Raw genomic sequence first — 25,655 nt, 5'->3', positions numbered from 1 at the left:
GCACATGTTATGTATGTTATTTAAAAATTAAAAAAAGTTGTATAAACATTGAAATCGGCAACTGCCCTTTCTCAATGTAGGAGCTGTACTCATTACTGTTTGTGGTACATGGCACATCACTAAATTACAACAAAATCTACTGCACCATGTTGTGAGAACTCACCAGAAACAATTACCAAAATCCTTCTTAATCTTTTTATGTACTAAACAGGACCATTTCCCAACTTGTGCAAAGATTCCCTTTTAATTTTCCTCCTCAAATCTGGAAAGACACTCCCATACAATATTACTTATTTTATTGCTACTGTCTCTACCTGCAGTAGAAAGACCTTAATGGCGTGGTCCACCTATGCTTTGTTTGCATCTTGGAATATAGGTCGCTCCTTAGTAACTTTAAATATTGATCACTGTGTTCAGATGGGGTGTCACAGTCATCTATTTGTTAAAGGACATTTTGAAGTTTTCTATCCCAGATGTTTTTCACAAGTATTCAAGTTGTTATATCTTGCATGATTGGCAAATTTCTGCCTTACAAGCCATTGTCAAGTTCAGTAGGTGTCAATATATTGTAAAATAGGTGTAGCCAATCAGAAAGCAAGCACACAACATGCAAGTGCTGGAATTAAAACGAGATAGCTTTACTGCGTGCAGCAATACTCGTTTTTTTTTATAACTAATGCAATGTTATAGAACACCATAGATTGTACACCAACAACAAAAGCGGGCACCTATAGTGTCCTATAATGTCGCATTAGATGTAAAGAGGACTATTACTGCACGCAGTAAGCTTTCTTGTTTGAGTTCTGATGCTTGCACATTATGTGCGTGCTTTCTGATTGGATATATCTTCCATTTAACAACAAGGTAATTGTATGACACTTAAACAACTTTTATGATTGAAAAATTGTCCAGTCGTGCAAGATATAATAAAATGAATACTTGTGAAAACAGTCGAGGTGGAAAACTTCAAAATTAGTTTTAGTTATGTCATGTTCCATAGATCATTTTCCCGATTATTTTATTGATATGATGTGGAACAACAAGTCAGATTACACACACACACACACACACACACACACACACAAACAGAAACTCAGCCATGGAGTAGAAAGGGTTGTCCAAAAGAAATGATTTTAAGCTAGATTTAAAACTTGATCTGCTACCTGCCAGACACTTTATGTTAATGGGCAAATGATCAAAGATTTTTGTTTCTGAATAATGTACTCCTTTTTGAGCAACTGACAGTTTCAATAACAGATAGGAAAGATCATTTTTCTCTCTAGTGTTGTACGCCTGAACATCACTGTTGTTCGTGAATTGAGATGGATTATTTGTAACGAATTTCATTAGTGAATGTACTCTGATGGTGCAGTTAAAGTACCTAACTCCTTGAAAAGGTGCCTACGTGGCGTCCTTGGGTGAACACCACTAATTATTCTCACTGCTCTCTCTTGGGCAATCAGTACTTTATGTCCAAGTGGTGAGTTACCCCAGAAAACTATTCCATAAGACATTATTGAATGGAAATATGCAAAGTACGTTAGGAGGCTGATCTGTTTATTACCAACACTAGTGATTATAAGAAGAGCGATAGAAGCTGAACTTAGTTGTTTGAGAAGCTCAGTAATATGCTTCTTCCAGTTCAAGTTGTCATCAATGTGAACACCCAAAAATTTGTAGAAATCTACCATGTTAACTGAGCCCTGTTCATATGCTACATCAATTGTCGGTATGACTATTTGGTGTACAGAACTGTATATAATGAGTTTTTTTTCAAAATTAAGGGAGAGTCCATTTTCTGGGAACCACTTAATAATTCTTTGAAAGACATCCTTAACAATATCTTCAGCTGCTTTTTCTGGAATGGGATTTATTATAACACTCGTGTCATCTGCAAAAAGTACTAGTTCTGCTTGCTGAACGTTAAGTGGGAGGTCATTCACATGAATAAGGAACAGCAGAGGACCCAAAATTGAACCCTGTGGGACTCCCTTTGTTATAACTCCCCATTCACTAGAATTTACCACCCTCCCAACATTATTTGTACTATTCAGCACAACTTTTTGCTTTCTGTTCATTAAGTATGATTCAAACCAGCCTTCAAGTCTATAAAACCAAAGTTTTTCTAAGAGTGTGACATAATCCACACAGTCAAATGCCTTGGAGAGATCACAAAAAATACCAACTGACAATAATTTGTTATTTAGGACTTGTACTATTTGATGGGTAAATGTGTAGATAGCATTCTCAGTCGAGTAACCCTTCCGAAATCCAAACCGTGTCGTGCTGAAATGTGAAACTACTCTTGAATACATAACTTTTTCAAATATTTTAGAAAATGAAGTCGGCCATGACATTGGTCTATAATTATTTAAGTCATTCTTGTCCCCTTTCTTATGAAGAGGTTTGACAATTGCGTATTTCAATCTGTCTGGAAAAATTCCCTGTGCCAGCAAAGCATTACATATATCGCGAAGGACTCCAGTTATTAAATTAGAACAATACTTCAAAATTCTGTTAGAGACTCCATCAACACCACATGAGCTCTTGTTTTTCAGTTTATTTATAATTCCCTTAATTTCAGTGGGGGATGTTGGTGCTATTTCTAAAGGCCTAAAGTCCTGGGGAATGACATTTTAACTTTTTTGCTTCTTCAACTGAACCCTTTAACCCTGTTTTTGCTGCTACATTCAGAAAATGATTGTTAAAAATACTTGCAACTTGTGAATTATCATTCCCAACATCATCATTTAGCTTTATTGCTTTGGTATGCTGTGCACGGTCAGGCTGCTCCATCTCCCGTTTGACAATATTCCATATAGTTTTAATCCTATTATCCGCATTATTAATTTCTGTCAGAACACATAAGCTTTTTGACTTCTTAATGACTTTCCTTAAAATATTACAGTATCTTTTGTAGTAAGAAGTAACATCAGGTTCTGACTTATTCTGGCCTGTCCATATATTTCCCTCTTCCTCTTACACGATATCTTAATTCCCTTAGTAATCCATGGCTTACTTGACTTTGTAATGGCTTTTTTGGATAACGTTTCAGGGAAGCAACTCTCAAATATTGAGACAAATTTATGGTGGAATAAAGAATCTGGCATCAGCATCATTTTCTGAGTGCACTTCATCCCATTCTACCTCTTCTAGGCTGCACTTAAAGCTCTGTATCCTGTTCACATTAATAAGCCTCCCTGCCTTGTATGAACCTGCCTGAATCCTGTAAGGTGCTATATGTGTTATTTCTGTTAACTGTGCATCATGATCAGATAGCCCATTAACAACTGGGTACACATTGTTTCTGCCTGTGCACTGCCTATGAAAATGTTGTCGATAAGTGACCTACTACCCTGCTGCACATGAGTTGGAAAATTTACAACAGATACTAGATTGAAACAACCAAACAAAGATTCTAGCTCATTTTTCCTGTCTGTATCTTTTAAGAAATCTACATTAAAATCACCACAAACCACTAACTGCTTCTTTTTGTCTGACAGGTAGCTCAATAATGCCTCAAGATTTTTCATGAATAGCTGAAAGTTATCTTGAGGGGATCTGTAGATTGTTATAATTACTATAGAAGTATATTGCAGTAGCAACTCACAAGCACATGCTTCAAGGATCTGATCTGCACAAAAACTATTTGTTTCAATATTTTTGACTTTGTGTCCAGTTTTTATATAAGTAGCAACTCCTCCTTTTTCCATGTTGACTCTACATGAATAAGAAGCTGATTTGTAATCCCCTAAATTTAACTTTTCCATCCCTGCAGTTACATGGTGTTCAGAGAGGCACAAAACATCAATACCTTCAGAATTTACCCTATTTTCTAGGCATACAAGAAGCTCATCTATCTTATTTTTAAGTCCTCTAATGTTCTGATGAAACACACAAATTTTATTTCTTTGGATACTGCTACAGACATCGTGGCACTGTTCTGTTTTAATATCTTTCAACACACTCTGTCTGTAACCTGACTCTAACTTAAAAAATGTGTCCCTCTGACTCCAGTAATCACAGGTATTTTGTCTTGTGTGCATGTGGCCCCCATTACATTTTCTGCAAGAAGATCAATTAATCTATTCTTCCCCTTCCTATTCAGGTGCAGGCCATGACTAGTGTAACCCCACCTCCCAATCCCATCAACAGGCACAGCACAGATATGAGATTTAGTTTCTGCCAACAGTAACTTCCCCAGCTCTCTGTTAACACAGTTGACAGCCGTATTAACCCAGGACTGGTCGTGGCGCTGCAAAACATCCACAAACCCCACACGAGTGTGAGCTGTTGCTGCACCTATTACATCCAGGTCGCACCTAATACTATAGTCCGAATTGCTAGCCAGGCTGTTTCCTGCTCCTCCTACTATAAGAACATGGTCCTTGCCATCAAAATCTTTGCATAAGGGCCCTAGGTTTTCTGTAACCTGGCTAATCTTAGCACTAGGTCTCACAATGCTTGTGACCTGGGACTCGACTCCCAGCCTATCTTGTAGCAACTGGCCTACACCGCTCCCATGACTGCTACCTAGCAGCAGGACTCTCTTTCTTTCTGCTTGACTTCACTCCCGACCTAACATTAAATTTGTTACTATGAGTCTGCTGCACCCTACTTTGCTCACTGGAATCTGAAAAGTGATTTCTGAGGTTTTCTCCTTCTGACTACTACTTGTTACCAGCTCCCATTGTCTCTTTCCCCCTTCAACCTGTCTAATTCAAAGTACGCTATTTCTAGTTCAGCCTGAAGGGCACAAATCTTTTTTCCCCTGTTCCACGATTTGCTTGTCACGGCTACATAATCTAAAACTTCATTGGCGAGCCTCATCTGGCACTATAACAGCTTCCCCGCTACAATCTCCCCAGTGAAACACCAACCCACAATCCTGACATTTCACTCCTGTGCTCACTAATCTATGACAACATCCACGTTTGTCACACATGACGGCAGATTAAACAATAGAAATTACACTACAAACAACCAACACAAATACAAACAATAGAAATTGCACTACAAACAATTCCTCTACAGCAATTAATAATTAGCAGAAAGTAACTTAGCTTGCGGTGAGATGAGCTGAGAACTTCTGGACCTCAGGCGGATGTAGCAGCAGACGAATGTAAACAACGCGAGGTTAATTGCTGGCAGAGGTTATAGTGGCAGAAATCACAAAACAAGTAAGAAACTGAAGAGGCTCGATATTTTCTAATGACAAATTTGAACAGATGCTATCACTGAATTATGTATAAGTACTCTAATGGAAACAGAAACACCGCTTAATGACTTTACTGCACAATATGGAAAATTAACTGTACAGAAGTATAGAAACACAGAAAACATGAACCGAATGCAAACTATACACGTATGATACTCTTCACAATAAAGCTACACACACTAGCCAGAAATTATTGAATAATCACATAACTTACTGCAGTCAATAATGAAAACAAACCCCCACAAAAGGCTTGCACTTTAGAACAGTTATCTTTACATGAAAACTGCACAAGTAAAAGCGAAACCTTCAATATGTAGATTTCAATAGATACTAATTTACATATTTAAGCTAAAATATTGCCTTAATAAATTGTTTTTCCGTGAGTAAACACCTATATTTATGAGTGCGCTGAGTAAACACACACGCCAACGGCTTGCACTTTAGAACAGTTTCTTAACTTCAAATATTATTTTATAAAATGGTAGGTTGTTGATAAACTGACTGCTGGAGGCAACTGTTACTGCAGCTGACAGTAATTTTTGGTCAGGAATTCCTGAAGTACCTAATGGATATTTTTTTATGAATTCTATTATTTTTATTTTCAGTTCTCCTCTTTGAAAATCTTACGAAACTACTTGGAGGAAGAATATCCTCAAAAAGTTCTCCAAAAAGATCATCAGTGGATGCCTCCTTTTTTTCTTTCCTTTCTTTTCATTTGTTGTTTTAAATATTGTGTACATGATGTCCAGTCAGTTGATTTTGTGCCAAAGTATGATGTTGCTGTGGTGTATTCCAATTAGACGGGCAACATTCCATGCGGTCAACTCATCTTGGTGTAAAAGGACATTGTGCAGGTGATCAGTGGTTAAACTGACCCATCGAGGCGTGCAGACACATTGAACAGCGCATTCTACATTATCGTGTTCATGATTAAAGACATTGTGCACTCTACAGATTTGCACTGAGAATGCAAGTTTACTATTACTTCCATTACACAGAAAATTACTATCTTTTAGTATGTGGAACTACCTGTAACTAGTTGTGCACCAAGATGAATGTCAGCATCTGTGGCCATATGGCCAATGACAAAGTTTGTCATGCAGGTGAGCACAACACGATTAACTTCAGTAACTTCTTCTCACCACCTCTCCTTCAACTCCCTACGCATCACTACTGCTCTCGTGCCCTATCCTTGTTGGTTTCATTCATAGGTTTATCACTATATGAATGTTCATTAGTAATGCTCTTTCAGCAGTTTTCCATGTGTCCTCATCCGTAGTTTACCTCTGCCTTCACCAGAGTAAATATTCTCTAGCATTGTGCATATGTCCCCTTCCCTTGTCGCCCCCTCCCCACTGCTCTCACAGGCCTTCCTGCTCTGCCCTGCATCTTTTTCGCATCACTCCCCCCACCTCTTTTCTTTTTGTGTCCTTTCTTTTCTGTCCTACTTTGCTCATCTCACTCACTTCGCAGAGACTGTGGTGCTGGGCAGTGTGGCTGTTTTTGTCTGTGCTAGTTATGCATGTTCTCCAGATCATAATGGTCATATCTCACTTTTATGTGGAATGTTTCAGTTATTTTGCAATTCTAATAAACTTTCTCAATGGAAAACTGTTAATATGTTGACCATTCTTTACATATACTAAAGCCAACATATTCGTCTCATGAGACTCAACAACTGTATTAATATTTAAGGTAATTCTCATTTATTATTCAGTCTGTTGCATGTTTTTGATTAGATTACATGTTTCAGTCACTCAAGATCATATTCGGCAATCCGTCTTGTCTATTCGGGACCACATATCAGAATATTTCCTTAAATACATTTAATTACATGTTGTCACTTAAGAAAGAAATTTACACATCATCCCATGCTAAGAACATTGTGCTACAAGTGTGTGACTTTGTCAAAAGAGTGTACACATTCATGGTTTCCAGCACACCCAGGTCTGCTGTGTTATGAATAACAGGTGAATCACAGTGTGCAACTGAAATTAAAAATGCAAATGGAAATGTACTCAAAAGTTGACTTACACAAGGCAGAACTATTCTTGTGGGCAAAATGTGTAAATTGTACACACATTCAACCTGAAATTTTGGCAGTATATGGACCAAGTCAGCTGCTCATTACTGTTTTCACTGATTTGAACGTCATCTTAGTTTCTCATCTTCTCAGGTGAGGCACTCTTCACACTTTGTTTACCTTAGTGCAGATTGTAGCCACACTGCTCAGTACTCATTCCATTGGTAGACGTGACACATTGCTGCTTTGTATGAGTAATTGGTATGTGGTAGACATGGCTGCTATATTTCTCTGATGTATAGTTGCCTTGTTACAGATTCTTGAATAGTGTTTTAGTTTGTTACAGTTACGTCAGTTTGTATGCTGCCTATCAATGACAGCACTGTGCAAACTTGGTGTTGGTTGGCTTTCTGCAAGTGTAGCTATTTATGGTTCAGTTTTATCCTTACTTTATAGCTCTTGGCCATTCGTATAGTCTATAATCTGGCTCTGTTTGGATTTATTTAGGCTGAATGCTCTCACTGACACTTGCAGTGTATGGTTGACTTACATCAGACACATTTGAAAGGTGGTTTTAGCACAGTCACTTTTCCATATTCTGATGAGCCATGCACAGTTGTTGTTGTGCCTTTCAACCTAACTTGCAAAAGTACACTTTGTACTGATTTTAGGCACGTTCATTGTTGGTTATATATTTTTGACCTTACTTGCTTTTGTGCTACTGGTAGTTTTTCCATGCGTCTTACTGTTAGGATGTAAAGGTTCATTTTTAATTTTCAGTTTCACCTGAAGTTGTGGCTGAAAACCCAAAACCAGGTTGTGTAAGACTTCACTGATAAAAAATTTGTACAACTGTAGTGGAAGTTTAAATTATGAGCAATTTAAATAACAGTTGTGGATGTCCCACAACGGAAACTTACATTACTAAATGCACTGTCACCTCCGGCCATAGTGAAATGGCGCCAACAAATTCACAAACACTGCTCTGGCACGAGTGATGTTGATTAGGACATCCAGATCTTGCACTATACGACTTCTATGTTTTTTGGAAGCTGAAAGAACACGTGGGGAAAGAGATTTTCCAATAATGAGAACATTCACACAGTGGTTCTTGAATGGCTCTGTGACCAAGAACTATATATTTCTGCCTTTGATGAATCAAACAATTGGTAGACTATTTTGGCTGTTGTACAGAGACTTGTTGGCTGTTTTGATCATCACACTGGAGTGCAAAACTTAAAGGCAAAAGTACCCTGCACATGATGTGTGAAAGTAACATAGTGTGATGAAACTTGGACCACACATAGAAAGAATTACTATGGTGTAAGTGAAAGAAATATGCAATGAGATGAACAAAAATGACACTTTCATTTAAAGACAATAAGTACACTGAAGTCACTGTGATTTATGATGATACGCTGCATGTTACAAAAGGTGGTTTGTAATAGCGTGTGATCACCATTGACAGCCAGTGTGTGCTCTGCACTGTGCTCCCATGCTGGCTGCGAAATTGGTAATGAGTTCTTGTGGTCAGGTGTTCCAGTTCCCCACTGGCGTGGTTGACAACTGCTGGCCAGTCATTGATGCATATGGACATGCTTCAGTACATTTCCGCACCACGTCCCACACTTGCTCAGTAGGAATTTCCCAAAAATCTTCTTGTTCCAAGTGCTCTTCCACCTGCACTGTTCAATCCAGTCTCATGTTGTCATCCATAAAAATAGTCAGGACCGAATGTACCTATGAAGAGATGCACATGGGGAAGGAGTACAGTGTCACAATTACACTGACTGGTAAATGTACTGTGTTCAAAGATTTGGAGGTCACTATGTCCATTTAAGATTATGTCTCCTCACACCATAACACCTGGACCACCAAAACAATCATGTTCAACATGTTCCCAAGTGCATTGTGTGTTTCCATCTCTCACCATATGAGGGTACATCCAGAATCACTTCTCAGACTCAATCTGCACTCATCTAAGAAGAGAATATGACCCCATTCCTCATTGCACCACTGTGTAGTCTGAGACTGCGTTCCTTGCAATCGTATTAAATGTGGTTGCAATTGTACCCGCTGTTTGAATGGGTCCCGTCTTTCATGTTGCACGACGTAGCAGCCGTCTGCTATTGTAGTTGACCATAGTTGATCACCACCTCTCCTTCAGGTACCAGTGCGTGTGGTTCAGAACATTCCCCATGCATGTGAAACAGTTCTGTGAACAATGCCAAGCTCGTGCACTAAAATTGTCACTTCATCCTCTTTCCAGTTTACCAGTGATTCTTCTCCATGTGAAGTCATCTGTATGTTGATTTTGGGCCCTGATGTAATTAAAAAACATCACCACTGTACACATTAACTGCTCGCCAATTGACTCACACTGTCTCTTCCCATTCCTTCAGTTGCCTCGAGTTGTGGGGCCAGCCCCATTTGGTGCTAATAGTCACACTTACCTCACGCCATGTGACATCCAATTTTCAGTGCATGACTGGGAGATCTGTAGCAACATATTACCAGACTTTTTCATTTCCACCAAGTAGTTAATGTTATGTTACGTTATCTATCTCGTCCATAAGTTTTGCAGAGCAATATGGTGTCATGCATCTGTGTCACTTCGAAGTGTAGTGCAGCATCCAATAAAAGTTGATTTGATTCCCTTCCCCCTCCCTCTCTCGCCACCCCCCCCCTCCCCCACTCTCATATCCTCCCCCTCTTACACACACACACACACACACACACACACACACACACACACACACACACACACACACACACACTCCCCACTTGCGCAATATTATTACACATTCATAAAGTTTTCTGTGGAATAGGAAAGGTAGTCAGACTGCTGAAATTTGTTTATTTTTGAACTAAATTTTAGTTAGAATGTTGCTGTTGCTCTGAAATGTCAATTGATTATGACAACAATATTCATAAGGAAGTAAATGTGATCCGAACCTGCATTCAGTATTCTCAGTTGTTTAAAGACCTGTTTATAAGAATGACACCAAGTGAGTAAGATGAGCTACCATGTTCAGGCTCTTGATCACATGATTGTTGACTGCTCTGTGCCTTCACTATGTGGTGATGTGTTGCTCTCTTTACTCCTGCTCTTGCTTGTATTCCAATCCAGCTTTTCCAGTATTAAATATTTGTTTTTCTAAATTTTAATGTCCATCTTAATTTATTTTTATACTTGATGGATGCAGATTGTACTTTATCATGCAGTCCGTAGTTCTAAAGTAATTGTTACTCTTTTATAATTCCTTTCTTGATCATTTTGTTGTTTCATGTACACACATCAAAAAAAGTTTTGCATCACCCAGTTCTCAGAACTCCTGAAGTTACACACTGACTATGGATATTGTATCACAGTCCCTTTGACTGTTCAGAGATGTCACTAAAGCCGCACAAAAATGTAAACAACCATGCATAAGCAGCGCCTATTAGATGGAGGGGGTCCGACAGCCGATCAGTTCGTCACTCCACCAGGTAGGAGGTACATGGCTAGTGTTGTCCCAACCATGCATATATGGTCAATACCGCAGTTTGATCGCGTCCGCATTGTTACTTTGTGCCAGGAAGGACTCTCAACAAGGGAAATGTCCAGGTGTCTTGCAATGAACCAAAGCGATGTTGTTCAGATATGCAGAAGATACAGAGACAGGAACTGTAGATGACATGCTTCGTTCAGGCTGCCCAAGAGCTACTACTGCAGTAGATGACCGCTACCTTCAGATTATGGCTTGGAGGAACCCTGACAGCAATGCCACCATGTTGAATAATGCTTTTTGTGCAGCCCCAGGACACCATGTTATGACTCAAACTGTGCACAATAAGCTGCATGATATGCAACTCCACTCCCGAGGTCCATCTTTGCAAACTACAACACCATGCAGCGCAGTACAGATGGGCCCAACAACATGCCGAATGGACCACTCAGGATTGGCATCACGTTCTCCTCACCTATGAGTGTCGCATATGCCTTCAACCAGACAATCGTCGGAGACGTGTTTGGAGGCAACCCGGTCAGGCTGAATACCTTAGAAACACTGTCCAGAGTGTGCAGCAGGGTGGAGGTTCCCTGCTGTTTTAGGGTGGCATTATGTGGGGCCGACGTATGCTGCCAGTGGTCATGGAAGGCACTGTAATGGCTGTAAGATACGTGAATGCCATCCTCCGACCGATAGGGCAACCATATCGGCAACATATTGGCGAGGCATTCATCTTCATGGACAACAGTTCATGCTCCCATCGTGCACATGTTGTGAATGACTTCTTTCAGGATAACATCATCACTCGAATAGAGTGGCCAACATGTTCTCTAGTCATGAACCCTATCAAACATTCCTGAGATAGATTGAAAAGGGCTGTTTATGGATGACGTGACCCGCTAACCACTCTGAGTGATCTATGCCAAATGGCCGTTGAGGATTGGGACAATCTGGACCAAGAGTGCCTTGATGGACTTGTGGATAGTATGCCACGATGAATACAGGCATGCATCAATGCAAGAGGACATGCTACTGGGTATTAGGGGTACCGGTGTGTATAGTTATCTGGACCACCACCTCTGAAGGTCTTGCTGTATGGTGGTACAACATGCAATGTGTGGTTTTCATGAGCAATGAAAAGGGTGGTAATGTTTATGTTGATCTCTATCCCAATTTTCTGTATAGGTTCCGGAAATGTCTGAACCAAGGTGATGTAAAACTTTTTTTTTATGTCTGTATATTTCTTACAATTACACAAGCAACTTAAAGAACAATGTATCCAGGTGAACCTGAAGGGTGGTATTCCGGCAAATGCAGTCTCAGAAACCTGTACAGCAGGTGCAGGATCCTTGCTGCTAGAGTTTGGATTACTTAGTCGTTTGCTTGGTGATCCGGTCTATGAAGGTTATGCACGCCGTGCTAGCCAGGCTCTCTGGAACCTGCGGTCACAGAAAACGGGTCTTCTTGGTGAGTTTACTGCTTAGGTCTCAAACATTCTGCATTATGTAATCAAATGATGCTATCAGTATTTTTAGAAATGAAAATTAATTCTTATTTGTGTGTAATTATTACTATTGTTATTTCATGTGTGTGGCAGCTAGTTATTTTTTAGTTACTTCCTTAAGGAATAGACTGAGTATTTGCGAATGTAATAATTACTGCTTCAAAATTGTCCTACAGTTTTTCCTTTATAGTATAAAATCAAATCTTGTGTTAGTAAAAATGAAAACATAAGAGATTAATTTTGTAAATATATTTAGTGATAAATAAGTGAATGTATTTTTTACTTTCCTTTTTTGTCAGAAATGTGAGGGGTGTTCAATAAGTAATGCAACAGACTATTTTTCTTGGCCCTTTTTGGTTGAAAATTTGCGAATTTTTATGGGACCTTGTGAAATATTTCCACTGTAGCCTCTATAGTTTCATGAAGTTCAGATAGGTGGCAGCACTATATGTAGGCTTCAAAACGGCGTCCATAATGGAGGTGCATCCCAAGCAGAAAGCTGTCATTGAATTTATTTTGGCAGAAAACTAGAACATTGCATATATTTGTAAGAGCTTGCAGAATGTCTACAGAGAACTGGCAGTGAACAAAAGCACAGTGAGTCATTGGACAAGGCATCTGTCGTGCCAACTTATCGTATCTCCCGCATGTTGGCCAGCTGCAAACAGCTGTGACTCCTGCAATGTTAGCCTCATTGCTGAACTGGACATCTCTGTTGGTAATGCTGCCACAGTCGTCCACCAGTTGGGGTACTCAAAGGTGTGTGCCTGCTGGTTTCCTTGCTGCCTAACAGAAGACTTCCACATGTTTAGGTCAATGAAGGATGCACTCTGTGGGAATGATGATGGGAAGGTTATTGATGCAGTGAGACAGTGCCTCAGACACTGACCACTAGAGAGGTACCATATGGGCATACAGGGGTTCCCAGTACGATAATGGAGGACCATCGAATTGAATGGAGATGGTTGAAAAATATGGTTTTGTGGCCAAAAGAGTAGGGAGTGTATTGGAGTTGTGAATAAAACCAAACTGCTTTCAGAGAAACTATGTGTTCCATTACTTACTGAAAGCCTCTCGCATTTTAGTTGTCCTGTAATTCCCTTGGATCAAGGACTCAGTACAACTAATAATGAATTACTGGCCACATACGTAACTTTGGACAGATTGACGAAAGAAATAGGCAGATGTGATTGATTTCAGGGGTGTTGGGAGGAACAGTTCTTTTGAAGTGTTTTATAAGACTGTTTATAAGACTGGTGTTAGCTATTTACAGATTCCGTTGATTGTAATTGTGAACTCTCAGTATGGTATGAAACAAATAAGTTTACATCTAAAATACTATTTCTCATTAAAAAGCGGGAGCCAACATGGTGACCATTTACGAGATTCTTTTACATTAATCTTAACCCTTGGACGCCCAAGCCTTTTTTTCTAACTTTGATGCCTAAGGAGGGGGGGCGGGGGGGGGGGGGGGGCGGTGAGCTACAGGTATTAAATAAAAATTACAACTTTCAAAATGGTTTATGTATTTTAACTAAGGCATTGGTTTATAAATGTTGTTAATTGTTATAAATATTGGATTGAGTGAATAAACAATTGACATATTACAATACAAATTACATGTGTGTTCATATACAATAGACTACTCTGAGTCGTCAACTTTAAGGCAAGAGACACGCTTCACAATTTTTTCTGAATGTGTGTTACACACATGTTTATGACACTGTCCACAGTACTGTTTTGGTTTACTTAGATTGTTGTACCTCTGCTCCTTTGTTTTAGCTTCTCTTACACAAATATGGCACCGACCTTTCCCTGCAGGAGGCTGACGTGCTTCTGTTGTCACTTCTTTGATTTTCTTTTGTAGAATAGTCTCCATTGATTGAACAATTTGGTTAGATAACTCTCTTGCATTGGCACTTCTTTCTTGTACCTGCAATTTCACTAGTTCCATCCCAGCTTGCAGAAGATAAAGTTTCCGTTTGTTGTGTTTCTTTTCATTCCATCTTAGATGTTGCTGGATCAATATGGTGGTTGCATTGATAGCACAAATGTTGATGAGAGAGTAAAATACAGATAGAGGCCATCTCTTTGTTCCCCTCTTGCCAGGTGTACATACACGCCATTTGATCAATGGTATCAATTCCACCTTTAGTGGAATTATAATATGCATTTATCTCAGTTTTATTCTTCTCTCCTCCAACAGTGCCTTTATCTTGGTGCATTGTTGACAACATCAGTAAGTTTTTACTTGGTTTCATTTTTGCTATGTAGGACACCAAAGTTACTGGAGGCCTACTTGTTGATGGGTCTGTGAAAAAGAACATTGATGAATATAGCTCACGATTTGATGTGTTCTTCATTATATCTGGAATATGCTTCCTGTTTGATTGGAGAGTTCCTACTGTAGTATCTTTGTAGTCTTGGTATAACTCTCCACCAAATCCACCGATGTGTAGTATCGGTCTGTAGTAATATTTCAACCAGTATTTTTCACAGGTGCTACCAGACGTTTGACGACAGCTGCTGAACTCCGTTCTTCTTTCGACAAATTCTGAACATTACCTGCATAGGGTTCCATATTCAAGACATATCTGTCAACTGCATCAGACATCATGCATATAAGGATGCCATACTTGCCTGGTTTATCCTTCATAAATACTTTGAAGGGGCAGTGCCCTCTAAAGAAGCTGAGCATCTCATCAATGGTGAGGTTGACTCCTGGTTTATACAGTAGTGGAAATCTATCATTCACTTTGTTGAAAACATCACAGATTGCTGTGAACTTGTCTGCTTCCGTTCTTAGCTGGCGGGTACTTTTGTCATCAAACCTTATGATTGCAATAAGTTCCTGGAAATGTTCTCTTGCCGTAATACCCTTGTAAACTGGCCGACCCATTAGGTCTGACCAAAGATCGTGTACACTGACAGAATTGTCCTTATTTGCCCCCATAAGTATCAGGATTCCTATAAAGGCATACAATTCTTTCTCATTAGTCAAAGTAACATTTCGCCTAACTGCCTCTTCATTTGAATGTTTTACTATAACATCCATGATGTCAGGCGTAAGAAGTAACTTCAAGGCTTCTCCAGGTGCATGGCAAACACCAGCTGGAGTTACTCCTGCCTGCTCTCTTACTATTTTAGCAACAGACCTCCGAGGAATTCTAGGCTGTGTGGTTACGCCATCCTCATACTTAAAACGTCCGGGCTGATAGGCCATGGTCGAAGTATAAAACTCTCTCCTGACGTTTCGTCTCCGACTGCAGGAGACATCCTCGGAGGTAAAGCGGCGAACTGCTTTACCTCCTAGGATGTCTCCCGCAGTCGGAGATGAAACGTCAGGAGAGAGTTTTATACTTCGACCACGGCCTATCAGCCCGGAAGTTTTAAGTGAAGACAATACCGGCTGTGAAAGCTTACATTGTATTACTATCCTCATATTCACTTTCACTCCCCGAGTCACAATCTTCATCTAAAATTTCGTTCAGAACTCTTTTTAGAGGAGTCGCGTATTCTTTTAGTCATTTCTAAGTCTGGGTGTTAACAGTAGGGAACTGCAATAACTCACTGCAAGTTTACAAGATAAATAATAGCTGACTGACATCGACAATCACTTGCTCTGAAAGTAAACTGATTGTTGTGGATATCAAGAATACCAACCAACAAGAAACTAACTTACACTGTCATAGAGATGAGAAATACGAAATTCTACTAAGGTAAATTTTCTATTGACACTAACGTTTCATAAAATAGCCAACAAACAATAACTCAAAGGGAATATGTAGTATGAAAGTTACTTGGGCAAAAGCAGGTGACATAAAAAAATTGTGGGTTCAACGAACCCCCCCCCCCCCCCCTTAGGTGTCCTAGGGTTAAGATACTTTTAACTTTTTTATGTATACAGATCTATATTCAACTGCATTCAGTCACACACATTGGGAGGGGGGAAAGTTGACAACCTTTCACCTCGCTACTTGTCCCACGCACTTCCATTTCATTTTTATTATGGCCAAGATTATGTCTTCCACTCCAGTATCTTCTTTAATAAATTTCCTTGTTTATCTGCTTTTTGTAGTAATTGCCAGCATGCATATATCCTTGCCCACTGAGCAACCATCGTTTTAGTTTCACATTGAGACCATCTCTCACTGCCCTAAGTGATACGAACTAATAGTAAACTTCCATTTAAGGACACATCAAAACTTAATTTTGAAAACCATATTTAGTTTACCAAAAGCTCTCCAGTCCACTTTCTTACCTGTTTATTTCTTTCCCTGGCCATCCAGTCATTGCACTCAGGTGTTTTAAATATAAAAATTCATTCACTGCTTCTACTAGTTCATTGTTTATATGTACAATTTTCTGATTGATTTTTTGGTTATACATTATTTTAGTCTTACTGTAATTGATTTTCAGGCCTACTTAACTTTCTCTGTTAAATTCTTTCATTCATTGGTAGAGGTTATCTGCATTATAGCTGAACAGTATCAAGTCGTCAGCAAAACAAATGTGGTTGTATGTCAGTTTCAATTATTCTTTCTTTTGTTTGCACACTTTAAAAAACTACTGACTACAGTTTTGGTGATACTGAATCTCCTTGCCTGACAGAACTTGCAGTTATGAATTTCCCACAATCCTGATGGGAGCTGCAACACTGATGTACATGCTGGGTAAAAAGTAAATGTATATTTGAAATTGCTTCCCAAAATAATTGGCCTATTTCATTGAAATGATATTTATTATGAATGGAAGAATTGTACAAATTGTTCTATATTGCAAATTTCGTGTAGGCATCACCATTTTCCACCAGATTCTCCAATTGTTTAGAAATGTTTTCGACAGGCTTCAACAAGAACACTAGTGGTACATTGGTGAGAACTGCCGGATGTAGGCTCCCAAGTCATCCGGTGTACAAGGTTTGGCCCAGTAAACTTCCCCTTCACCCATCCCCACAAAAAGAAGTGGCATGGTTTAAGATCAGGGCTCTGTGCTCTCCACTCGTGACAACTGTGATGACTCAACCAACATCCTGGAAATTTATTGTCGAACCATTTGCTTGCACTGATTGAAAAATGAGACAAGCCAGCATCTTCTATAAAGAGGTTGTTGGCATTGTCATTCATGAACACAATTGGCTAAGCCTGATTTTCCAGCATGGCTAGGTACTGGTCCAAGTTCATCGCCTTCCAAAGAAGAAATTAGTAGATAATTTGTTTTGGTGTCATAACGTACAACACTATTACCTTGGGCTGGTGTTGCATTTTTCAGTGGTGACACTTGAAAAATCCATTGCCCCTTGGGAATTATAATGGTTTAGAAATCCTCCCATTTGAAACACAGATTCATCACTCCAGATTATGTTGAAAATGACTGGGGGAAGTTGCCAAGCTGGCCTAGCATGATTTATCTGTACTCCATCTAATGGGCACAATCTTCCACAGACAATTCCTGATAATATTATGGCTTCCACAAATGAAATTCCAACTCCTTTTTAAGGACATTTCAGGTTGTGTTCCATGTTAGACCACTTTCATGGGCTGATTAATGTGTTGATTTTTGGGGGTTGCAGGTGAGCATATCCCATACAAGTCACACATTTTCCTCTGACGTGGATGTCCTGCGATGACTGTTTCTTACACTGTCCACCACTGATCCCATAGTCATCAGTTTTGTATGACAGTTTCTGATTCATTCAATGCCAAGCTGCACAAGGTCCAAGCACAGCCAGGCAACATCTCTGTACCAGTATAACAGAACGCCGCACTTAGGGAATTCACCTTGGCACTGGCAGACGTCTATTTGTGAAGATAGAGTTCTACTACTTTAAGAAAAGTACATAATTCCTTAAAGCAAATATATTAATATTCATAAATGTTATTACTTATTTACAGTAGACCCCTCTCTTCTACTGTGTAAAGTAGCATGGAGTGACTCAGTTACTTGTTTCTCAATGGCTGTCATTGTAGAGTTCGTTGAAACTGAGGATGAAGCCTTCTTAAAACCTGTAACATCTACATCTACATCATACTCAGCAGGCCACCTATTGGTGTGTGGCAGAGGGTTCTTTCAGTACCACTATCTGATCCCTCCAATCCTGTTCCACTCGCAATTATTGCGTGGAAAGAATGATCGTGAGATTTATGTGGAGGGAAGTAATATGTTGTCTGACTCCTCCTGAAAAGTGCAGTCCCTAACTTTCGGTAGTAAATCTCTCTGTGATGCACAGCGTCTCTCTTGCAATGTCTGCCAGTGGAGTTTATTTAGCATCTCTGTAACACTCTCTCACCAGCTAAATGATCCCGTGACGAAACGCGCCGCTCTTCGTTGGATCTTCTCCATCTCCTCTATCAGCCCTACGTGATAGGGATTCTGGATGGATGAACAATATTCAAGAATCAGGCAAATAAGCACCTTATAAGCTACTTCTTTCATGGACGAGTTACAGTTCCTTAAGATTCTTCCGATGAATCTGAGTCTTGTCTGCTTTTCCCACTATCTGTTTGATATGGTCATTCCACTTAAGGTCACTCTGGATAGTTGCGCCTAGATATTTTACGGCAGACGCTGTCTCCAGCTGTTTACCATCAATAGTGTAGCTGTACAGTAGTGGATTTCTTTTCCTATGTGTGCACATTATGTTACACTTATTTACGTTCAGGGTCAACTGCTAGAGTCTGCACCATTAATCCCCCCCTGCGGGTTCGGGGGTAAGAATAGGCCCGCGGTATTCCTGCCTGTCGTAAGAGGCGACTAAAAGGAGTCTCAAACGTTTCGGCCTTCTGTGATGGTCCCCTCTTGGGTTTGACCTCCTTTTTTCTTCCAAATTTCCGTCGTCAGTGCGTGCTATTTGGGGAAGGACACCTTACGTGGTGTTTTTGTATTGGTCCATCATGCTCCACCATCTTGCATGTTACCTATTGTCGTGTGGGGGGGACTACGCCCAACATCTTCAGGGTTGTCTCCTTCTCGCCTTGTGCGCACTCTTCTTCTTAGCGCCTACGACAACTGTGGACCCTTTAAACACCTAAAATCCAGCACGGTAGCCAGTCCGTTGTGGTGGGGTCGTCATGTACCCTCTTGGTGGTAGCCCCCTGACCACGCAGGGCTCGCACTACAGATGCCAGAGCTGTTTCCTCCCCATGCATGCCAAGGAGTATGTGCCCATCTTGTCTGGGGCACGGGGACTCCGGGCAACGGGATATCGGCCAGGTACCCGTTGCTTTGGCTGGGTGGCGCCCTTGGGGAGAGCCCTCGTTCGGAGTAGGTGGCATCTGGGCGGATGTGGCGCAATGAAGCGCAATAAATCACACCAAGCTGGTGGTCGCACGGCCACCAGCGTCTCTAAGCGAGGTAGAGTCGACTTCGATGCTGCGCAATATGACCCTCAGACGTTCCCCTCGTTGGCTGCGCCATGGGAGGGACGCCGATCTAGTGCCAAGCGGGAGCCTTATGTACCGCAATACCTTGTCTGCAGCAGGACTGATGGTGACTCCTTTCTTCCGACGAAGCCTATGTTTTTTGTGGAACACCTGGAGGATAAGTTTGGGGAAGTGGCAGGGTTGTCAAAAATGAGGAATGGGTCCATCCTCCTCAAGACGTCCTCCCCAGCCCAGTCACGAGCGTTGCTCTTGTGTGATAAGCTGGGTGACGTCCCTGTTACTGTCACTCCCCACAGTAGCTTAAATATGGTCCAGGGGATTATTTACCATCGTGACCTCTTGTTACAATCCGATGACGAGCTGAGAGCCGACTTGGAACGACGTGGTGTGCATTTTGTCCATCGTGTCCATCGAGGACCCAAGACAAACAGGGTGGCCACCGGTGCCTTTATCTTGGCCTTCGAGGGTGATGTCTTGCCCGAGAAGGTCAAGGTAATGGTTTACCGTTGCGACGTGAAGCCATACGTCCCTCCCCCGATGCGGTGCTTCCAGTGCTGGAAGTTTGGGCATATGTCCTCCCGTTGCCCATCCAGCGCTACATGTCGAGATTGCGGACGCCCCTCTCATCCCGATTCTCCATGTGCGCCCCCGCCTGTATGTGTCAACTGTGGGGAGCACCACTCTCCATGCTCGCCGGATTGCCCCGTTCTTCATAAGGAGCGGAAGATAATGGAATTTAAGACCCTGGACCGGCTTACTTATCGAGAGGCTAAACAGAAATATGAAAGGTTGTATCCTGCTTCCCTTCGAACATCTTATGCTGCAGCCACGTTATCGTTGCCCACGCGAGCGACGGTTGTCCCTTCATCTGTGCCGCCTTCAGTGGGCCCTCGGGGCCATGTATCTCTGTCTGCCCCCCTCGTGCCTGGGGGCAAGCCTTCCTCTCTTGCCCCCTTAGCAGTTGGGGGCAAACCCTCTTCTGTCGCTCCCCCCAAGCTTACTTCGGGAGTGACATCTGCTCCACAACTGGGAGGCTCGATTCCTCCCAATCCTTCTCCGGCGGCGTTGCCTCCGCCGGTTCCTCTCTCGCGGAAGGGGTCCCTCGGGGCTCTCCCTTCCTCCGTTTCTTCTCCTTCCCAGCCAGATGTCAGCCAGTGGCTGAAGGTTCCGCCACCTGCTGATCGTAGGGCTTCTGCGTCGTCGTCAGCCTCCGACGCTCCTTCAGAGAAGCTCTCCCAGCCCTCTCACCCTAAGGGCCGACGTGAGAAGAAGGAACGGAATGTGTCCAAGAAGAAGGAAGTTCCGGCGGTTTCAGCACCGCCTGCTGTACATAGTCCTGGCTCCGGGGATGAGGTGGAGATCCTCGCCTCTGCCGCGGATCTCGCCCTCACGGAACCCTTGGGGGCCTCTCCTATGGACTCAGCTGACTCTCCCCCAGTGGCGGCCGTTGGCTCTGAAGCGCTGTCTGCCTCTTAGTCGCATTCACGCCCTCCCAGTCCCTTCCTGCTTCCATTCTTCAATGGAACTGCGGCGGTTATTTCCGCCACCTGCTTGAGCTCCGGATGCTTCTGAGTGATTCCCCTGTTCTCTGCATTGCTCTGCAGGAAACTTGGTTTCCTGCACTACGGACCCCCGCCCTTCGCGGTTATCGGGGATACTATAAGAACCGCGCTGCCTGTCAACGAGCGTCGGGTGGGGTTTGCCTCTTTGTTCACCACTCTGTCTGTAGTTCGCCCATACCCCTTCAGACGCCTTTAGAGGCAGTTGCTGCCAGGGTTGAGCTCTCGCCGGCTATTACTGTTTGCTCTGTTTACATTCCTCCGGATGGGGAGCTCCCCCGCCATGTCTTGGCTGCGCTGCTGGCTCCACTCCCGCCACCATTGCTGCTTCTGGGCGATTTCAATGCCCACAACCCTCTATGGGGTGGGACTGTCTCCGATGACCGCGGTCGGGCTGTGGAGCATTTGTTGGCTCAGCTCGACCTTAGCCTCTTGAATACCGGTGCTCCCACGCATTTCAGTGTGGCCCATGGCTCGTTCTCGGCCATAGATCTCTCTCTTTGCAGCCCCGGACTTGTCCCATCCCTCCACTGGAGGGTGCACCCTGACCTGTGCGGTAGTGACCATTTTCCCATCTATTTGTCACTACCCCAGAGTCGTTCTTCTGGGCGCCTGCCCCGCTGGGCTCTCCACAGGGCTGACTGGCCGGCTTTTACTTCCGCTGCAACCATTGAGTCTCCCCCACAGGGTGACATTGACGAGGTGGTCCGTGTTTTAACCACGTCCATCATTTCAGCGGCCGAGGCTGCCATCCCCCGTTCTTGTGGCCTCCCTCGGAGGAAGGCTGTCCCCTGGTGGTCGCCGGAGATTGCTGAGGCTATTCGCGACCGTAGGCGGGCTCTCCAGCGTCATAGGCGGCACCCGTCTCTGGAGACCCTCATTGCCTTTAAGAGGCTCCGTGCCCTCGCCCGTCGTCTTATTGCACGGCGTAAGCAGGAGTGCTGGGAGAGGTACGTCTCCTCCCTGGGCTCCCGTGTCTCGTCCTCGCACGTATGGTCCCGGATCCGGAGGATTTATGGCTCCCAGACCCCTATGGGTGTCCCTGGGCTCTCCTTGGACGGCGCTGTCTGCACGGACGCTGCCGCCATTGCTGAACGGCTAGCCGCGCACTTTGCTCAGAGCTCTGCGACTGCATCCTATTCCCCCGCCTTTCGCTCTCTAAAGGAGCTAGCCGAGCGGACGCCGTTCTCATTCCACACGCGTCGCTCTGAAACATACAATGCTCCTTTCCGCGAGAGGGAATTCCTCGCTGCCCTCGCCGATTGCCCTGATACAGCACCAGGGCCAGACTGCATCCACGCGCAGATGCTGAAGCATCTCTCCCGGGACTGCCAGAGTCACATTCTCGCGGTATTTAACCGCATTTGAAGCGAAGGCGTGTTCCCGTCGCAATGGCGAGAGGGTGTTATTGTCCCCATCTTGAAGCCCGGTGCGGACCCACTGGCGGTGGACAGCTATCGTCCCATTACCCTCACCAACGTTTTGTGCAAATTGTTCGAACGTATGGTGGGGCGGCGTTTGTGTTGGGTCCTTGAGTCGCGCGGTCTCCTCGCTCCATCGCAGGGTGGCTTCCGTCGGGGCCGGTCTGCAGTGGACAATTTGGTGCGGCTGGAATCTGCTGTCCGTACGGCTTTTGCCCGACGTCAGCATCTTGTTGCTGTATTTTTCGATCTGCGGAAGGCGTATGACACCACATGGAGGCATCACATCCTCGCCACGTTGCATGGGTGGGGTCTTCGTGGTCGGCTCCCGGCTTTTCTTCAAAGCTTTTTATTGCGCCGCTCTTTCCAGGTGCAAGTCGGTGCCACCTCTAGTTCCTCTTATATACAGGAAAAGGGGTCCCGCAGGGCTCGGTGTTGAGCGTCTCCTTATTTTTAGTGGCCATTAATGGTTCGGCTGCAGCAGTGGGGTCGTCGGTGTCTCCTTCTTTGTATGCCGACGACTTCTGCATCTCCTTTAGTTCCACGACTACGGGAGTCGCCGAACGCAGGCTGCAAGTCGCCATTCGCAAGGCAGCATCATGGGCTCTGACTCACGGTTTTCAGTTCTCTGCTGCCAAGACTCGGGTTATGCACTTCTGCAGGCGTCGGACGGTCCACCCTCATCCTGAACTTTACCTCGACGGCCACCTGCTTGAAGTGGTGGACACTTGCCGCTTCTTGGGACTCATGTTTGATGCCCCACTCACATGGGTTCCTCATATTACTCAGCTGAAGCAAAAATGCTGGCGGCACCTCAACGCCACACGTCTTGGGGTGCGGATCGCTGCACGCTGCTGCGATTGTACAGAGCCCTTGTGCAGTCTCGGCTTGATTATGGGAGCCTGGCCTATGGGTCTGTATCACCCTCAGTGTTGAAGTTGTTAGACCCCATACACCACTGTGGGGTCCGGCTTGCAACTGGCGCTTTTCGTACGAGCCCCGTGGATAGTCTACTGGTGGAGGCCGGGGTTCCCCCGCTGCGGATTCGCCGCCATCGACTGCTCGCCGACTATGCTGTCCGCGTGCATTGCTCGCCAGGCCATCCCAATCGTCGCCTGCTTTTCCCTGCCATAGTCCTCCATCTGCCCGAACGGCGACCTAGGTCTGGGCTTTCCGTCGCTGTCCGCGTGCAGTCCTTGCTGTCAGAATTGGGTTCATTCCCTCTTCTGCCTCCCTTCCGGGTCCGTGCACCGACGCCTCCCTGGTGTTTGTCCCGGCCGTCCGTCCGTCTGGACTTGGCACAGGGACCCAAGGACTCGGTTCCGCCTGTGGCCCTCCGTCGCCGTTTTCTTGCTCTCCTCGCCTCATTTTCGGACTGTGAGACTGTCTACACTGATGGTTCCCTGGTTGATGGTCGCACTGCCTATTCTTTTGCTCATGCTGAGCAGCGCTCCTTGCCGGCTGGCTGCAGTATTTTTACTGCAGAGCTGGTGGCCATATTGCGCGCTCTTGAGCATATGCGTTTCTGCTCAGGTAGGTCCGTCGTGATCTGCAGTGACTCCCTGAGCAGCCTTCAGGCCATCGACCGCTGCTATCCCTCCTCTCCTCTGGTGTCCTCCATTCAGGAGACTGTTTCCACCATTGCCCGTTCTGGTCGTTCGGTGGTCTTGGTTTGGACGCCTGGTCATGTTGGCATCCCAGGGAACGAACGTGTAGACAGGCTGGCCAAAGGGGCGATCGACGCCCCGGCTTTGGAGGTCGGCCTTACGGCTCGCGACCAGCAGACGGTGTTGCGCCGTAAGCTGATTGGGATGTGGGCTGCTGAGTGGCGTGGCATGACAGCCCCGAATAAACTGCGGGCTGTCAAGGGGACGACCGATGTGTGGCGTTCCTCCCTGCGGGCTTCTCGCAGGGACTCGGTAGTCCTGTGTCGGCTGCGCATCGGCCATACATACCTGACGCACGGCCATCTGTTGCGTCAGGAGGATCCCCCCTTGTGTCGGTGTGGGTCCCGGCTGACGGTCGGCCACATTTTGCTGGAGTGTCCTCGACTGCGCACACTCCGGCAATCTTTTAATCTCCCGGGCACTTTGGCTTTGGTTTTATCCGACGATGCCTCCATGGCTGACAATGTTTTACATTTTATCCGTAGTAGTAGTTTTTATGGTTTGATTTAGGAGGTCCTGCGCCGTTCCCTTTCTGTGTCTTTTGTCATTGTGTCTGTTGCTGTTCTGGTGTGCCGTCAGATGGTTGACTCTTTCCCTTTTTTTTCTCATGGTCAGTCAACCAGTCTCCGGCCATCCTCCTTTCTTCTGTTTCTTTCTGTCTGGTGTTCCTCTGTCCTGTTCTTGTCTGTAGTGTTTCTTGCTGCATTTGTGTTCTTTTAGCGCCTGGGGGGACGTCTCCTTCCCCTTTGGTTTTTATCTGCTCCGTAGATTTTCGGCTCGCCTGATTTTGGAATGGGGGACTGATGACCTTCGCTGTTTAGTCCCCCTTAAACATCCCTACAACCACCACCATCTGCACCATTAATCAATTCTCTGTAAGTTGTTCTGCAAATTCTTACTATCTTCTGGTATTGCTACTTTGGTATAAACAACTGCATCATCTGCGAATAGCCTTAAAGGGCATCCGATGCTTTCTACCAGATCATTTATATATATTGTGAACAGCAACGGTCCTGTCACACTTTCCTGTGGTACTCCGGATATTACCTTTACATCTGTCGATTTAGTTCCATTAAGAGCGATGTGTTGAGTTCTATCTGCAAGAAAGTCTTGAATCCAATCGCAGGTCTGCTCCGATACTCCGTGAGCTTGTATTTTTTTCATTAAACGGCAATGCGGTATGGTGTCAAATGCCTTACTGAAATCAAGGAACATGGCATCAGCCCGAGCACCATTTTCCAGTGCGCTGTGGATCACATGGAGGATAGAGCGAGCTGAGTTTTGCCAGATCTCTGTTTGCGGAATCCATGTTTATTTTTATAGAGGAGCTGTTCATTTTCCAAGAACATCATAATTCTACAACAGATTGACGTCAACGATATAGGTCTAT

The 25,655-nt window shown here is 43.9% G+C and overlaps 1 protein-coding gene across 2 annotated transcripts in view; it reads left to right on the top strand.

Moving 5' to 3' along the window:
• LOC126469670 (ER degradation-enhancing alpha-mannosidase-like protein 1) overlaps positions 1-25,655 on the top strand; it is a 201,057-nt gene that overhangs the window by 87,813 nt on the left and 87,589 nt on the right. For both annotated transcript variants that reach the window (XM_050096819.1, XM_050096820.1), the window contains exon 4: positions 12,016-12,199. In XM_050096819.1, coding sequence (XP_049952776.1) covers positions 12,016-12,199 — 184 coding nt within the window. The remainder of the gene's footprint in view (positions 1-12,015; positions 12,200-25,655) is intronic.

The sequence above is a fragment of the Schistocerca serialis genome, chromosome 3, assembly GCF_023864345.2.
Source record: "Schistocerca serialis cubense isolate TAMUIC-IGC-003099 chromosome 3, iqSchSeri2.2, whole genome shotgun sequence".
Taxonomy (NCBI): domain Eukaryota; kingdom Metazoa; phylum Arthropoda; class Insecta; order Orthoptera; family Acrididae; genus Schistocerca; species Schistocerca serialis.
The sequence above is the reverse complement of the archived record's forward strand: the minus strand, read 5'-3'. Positions and strand labels throughout refer to the sequence as shown.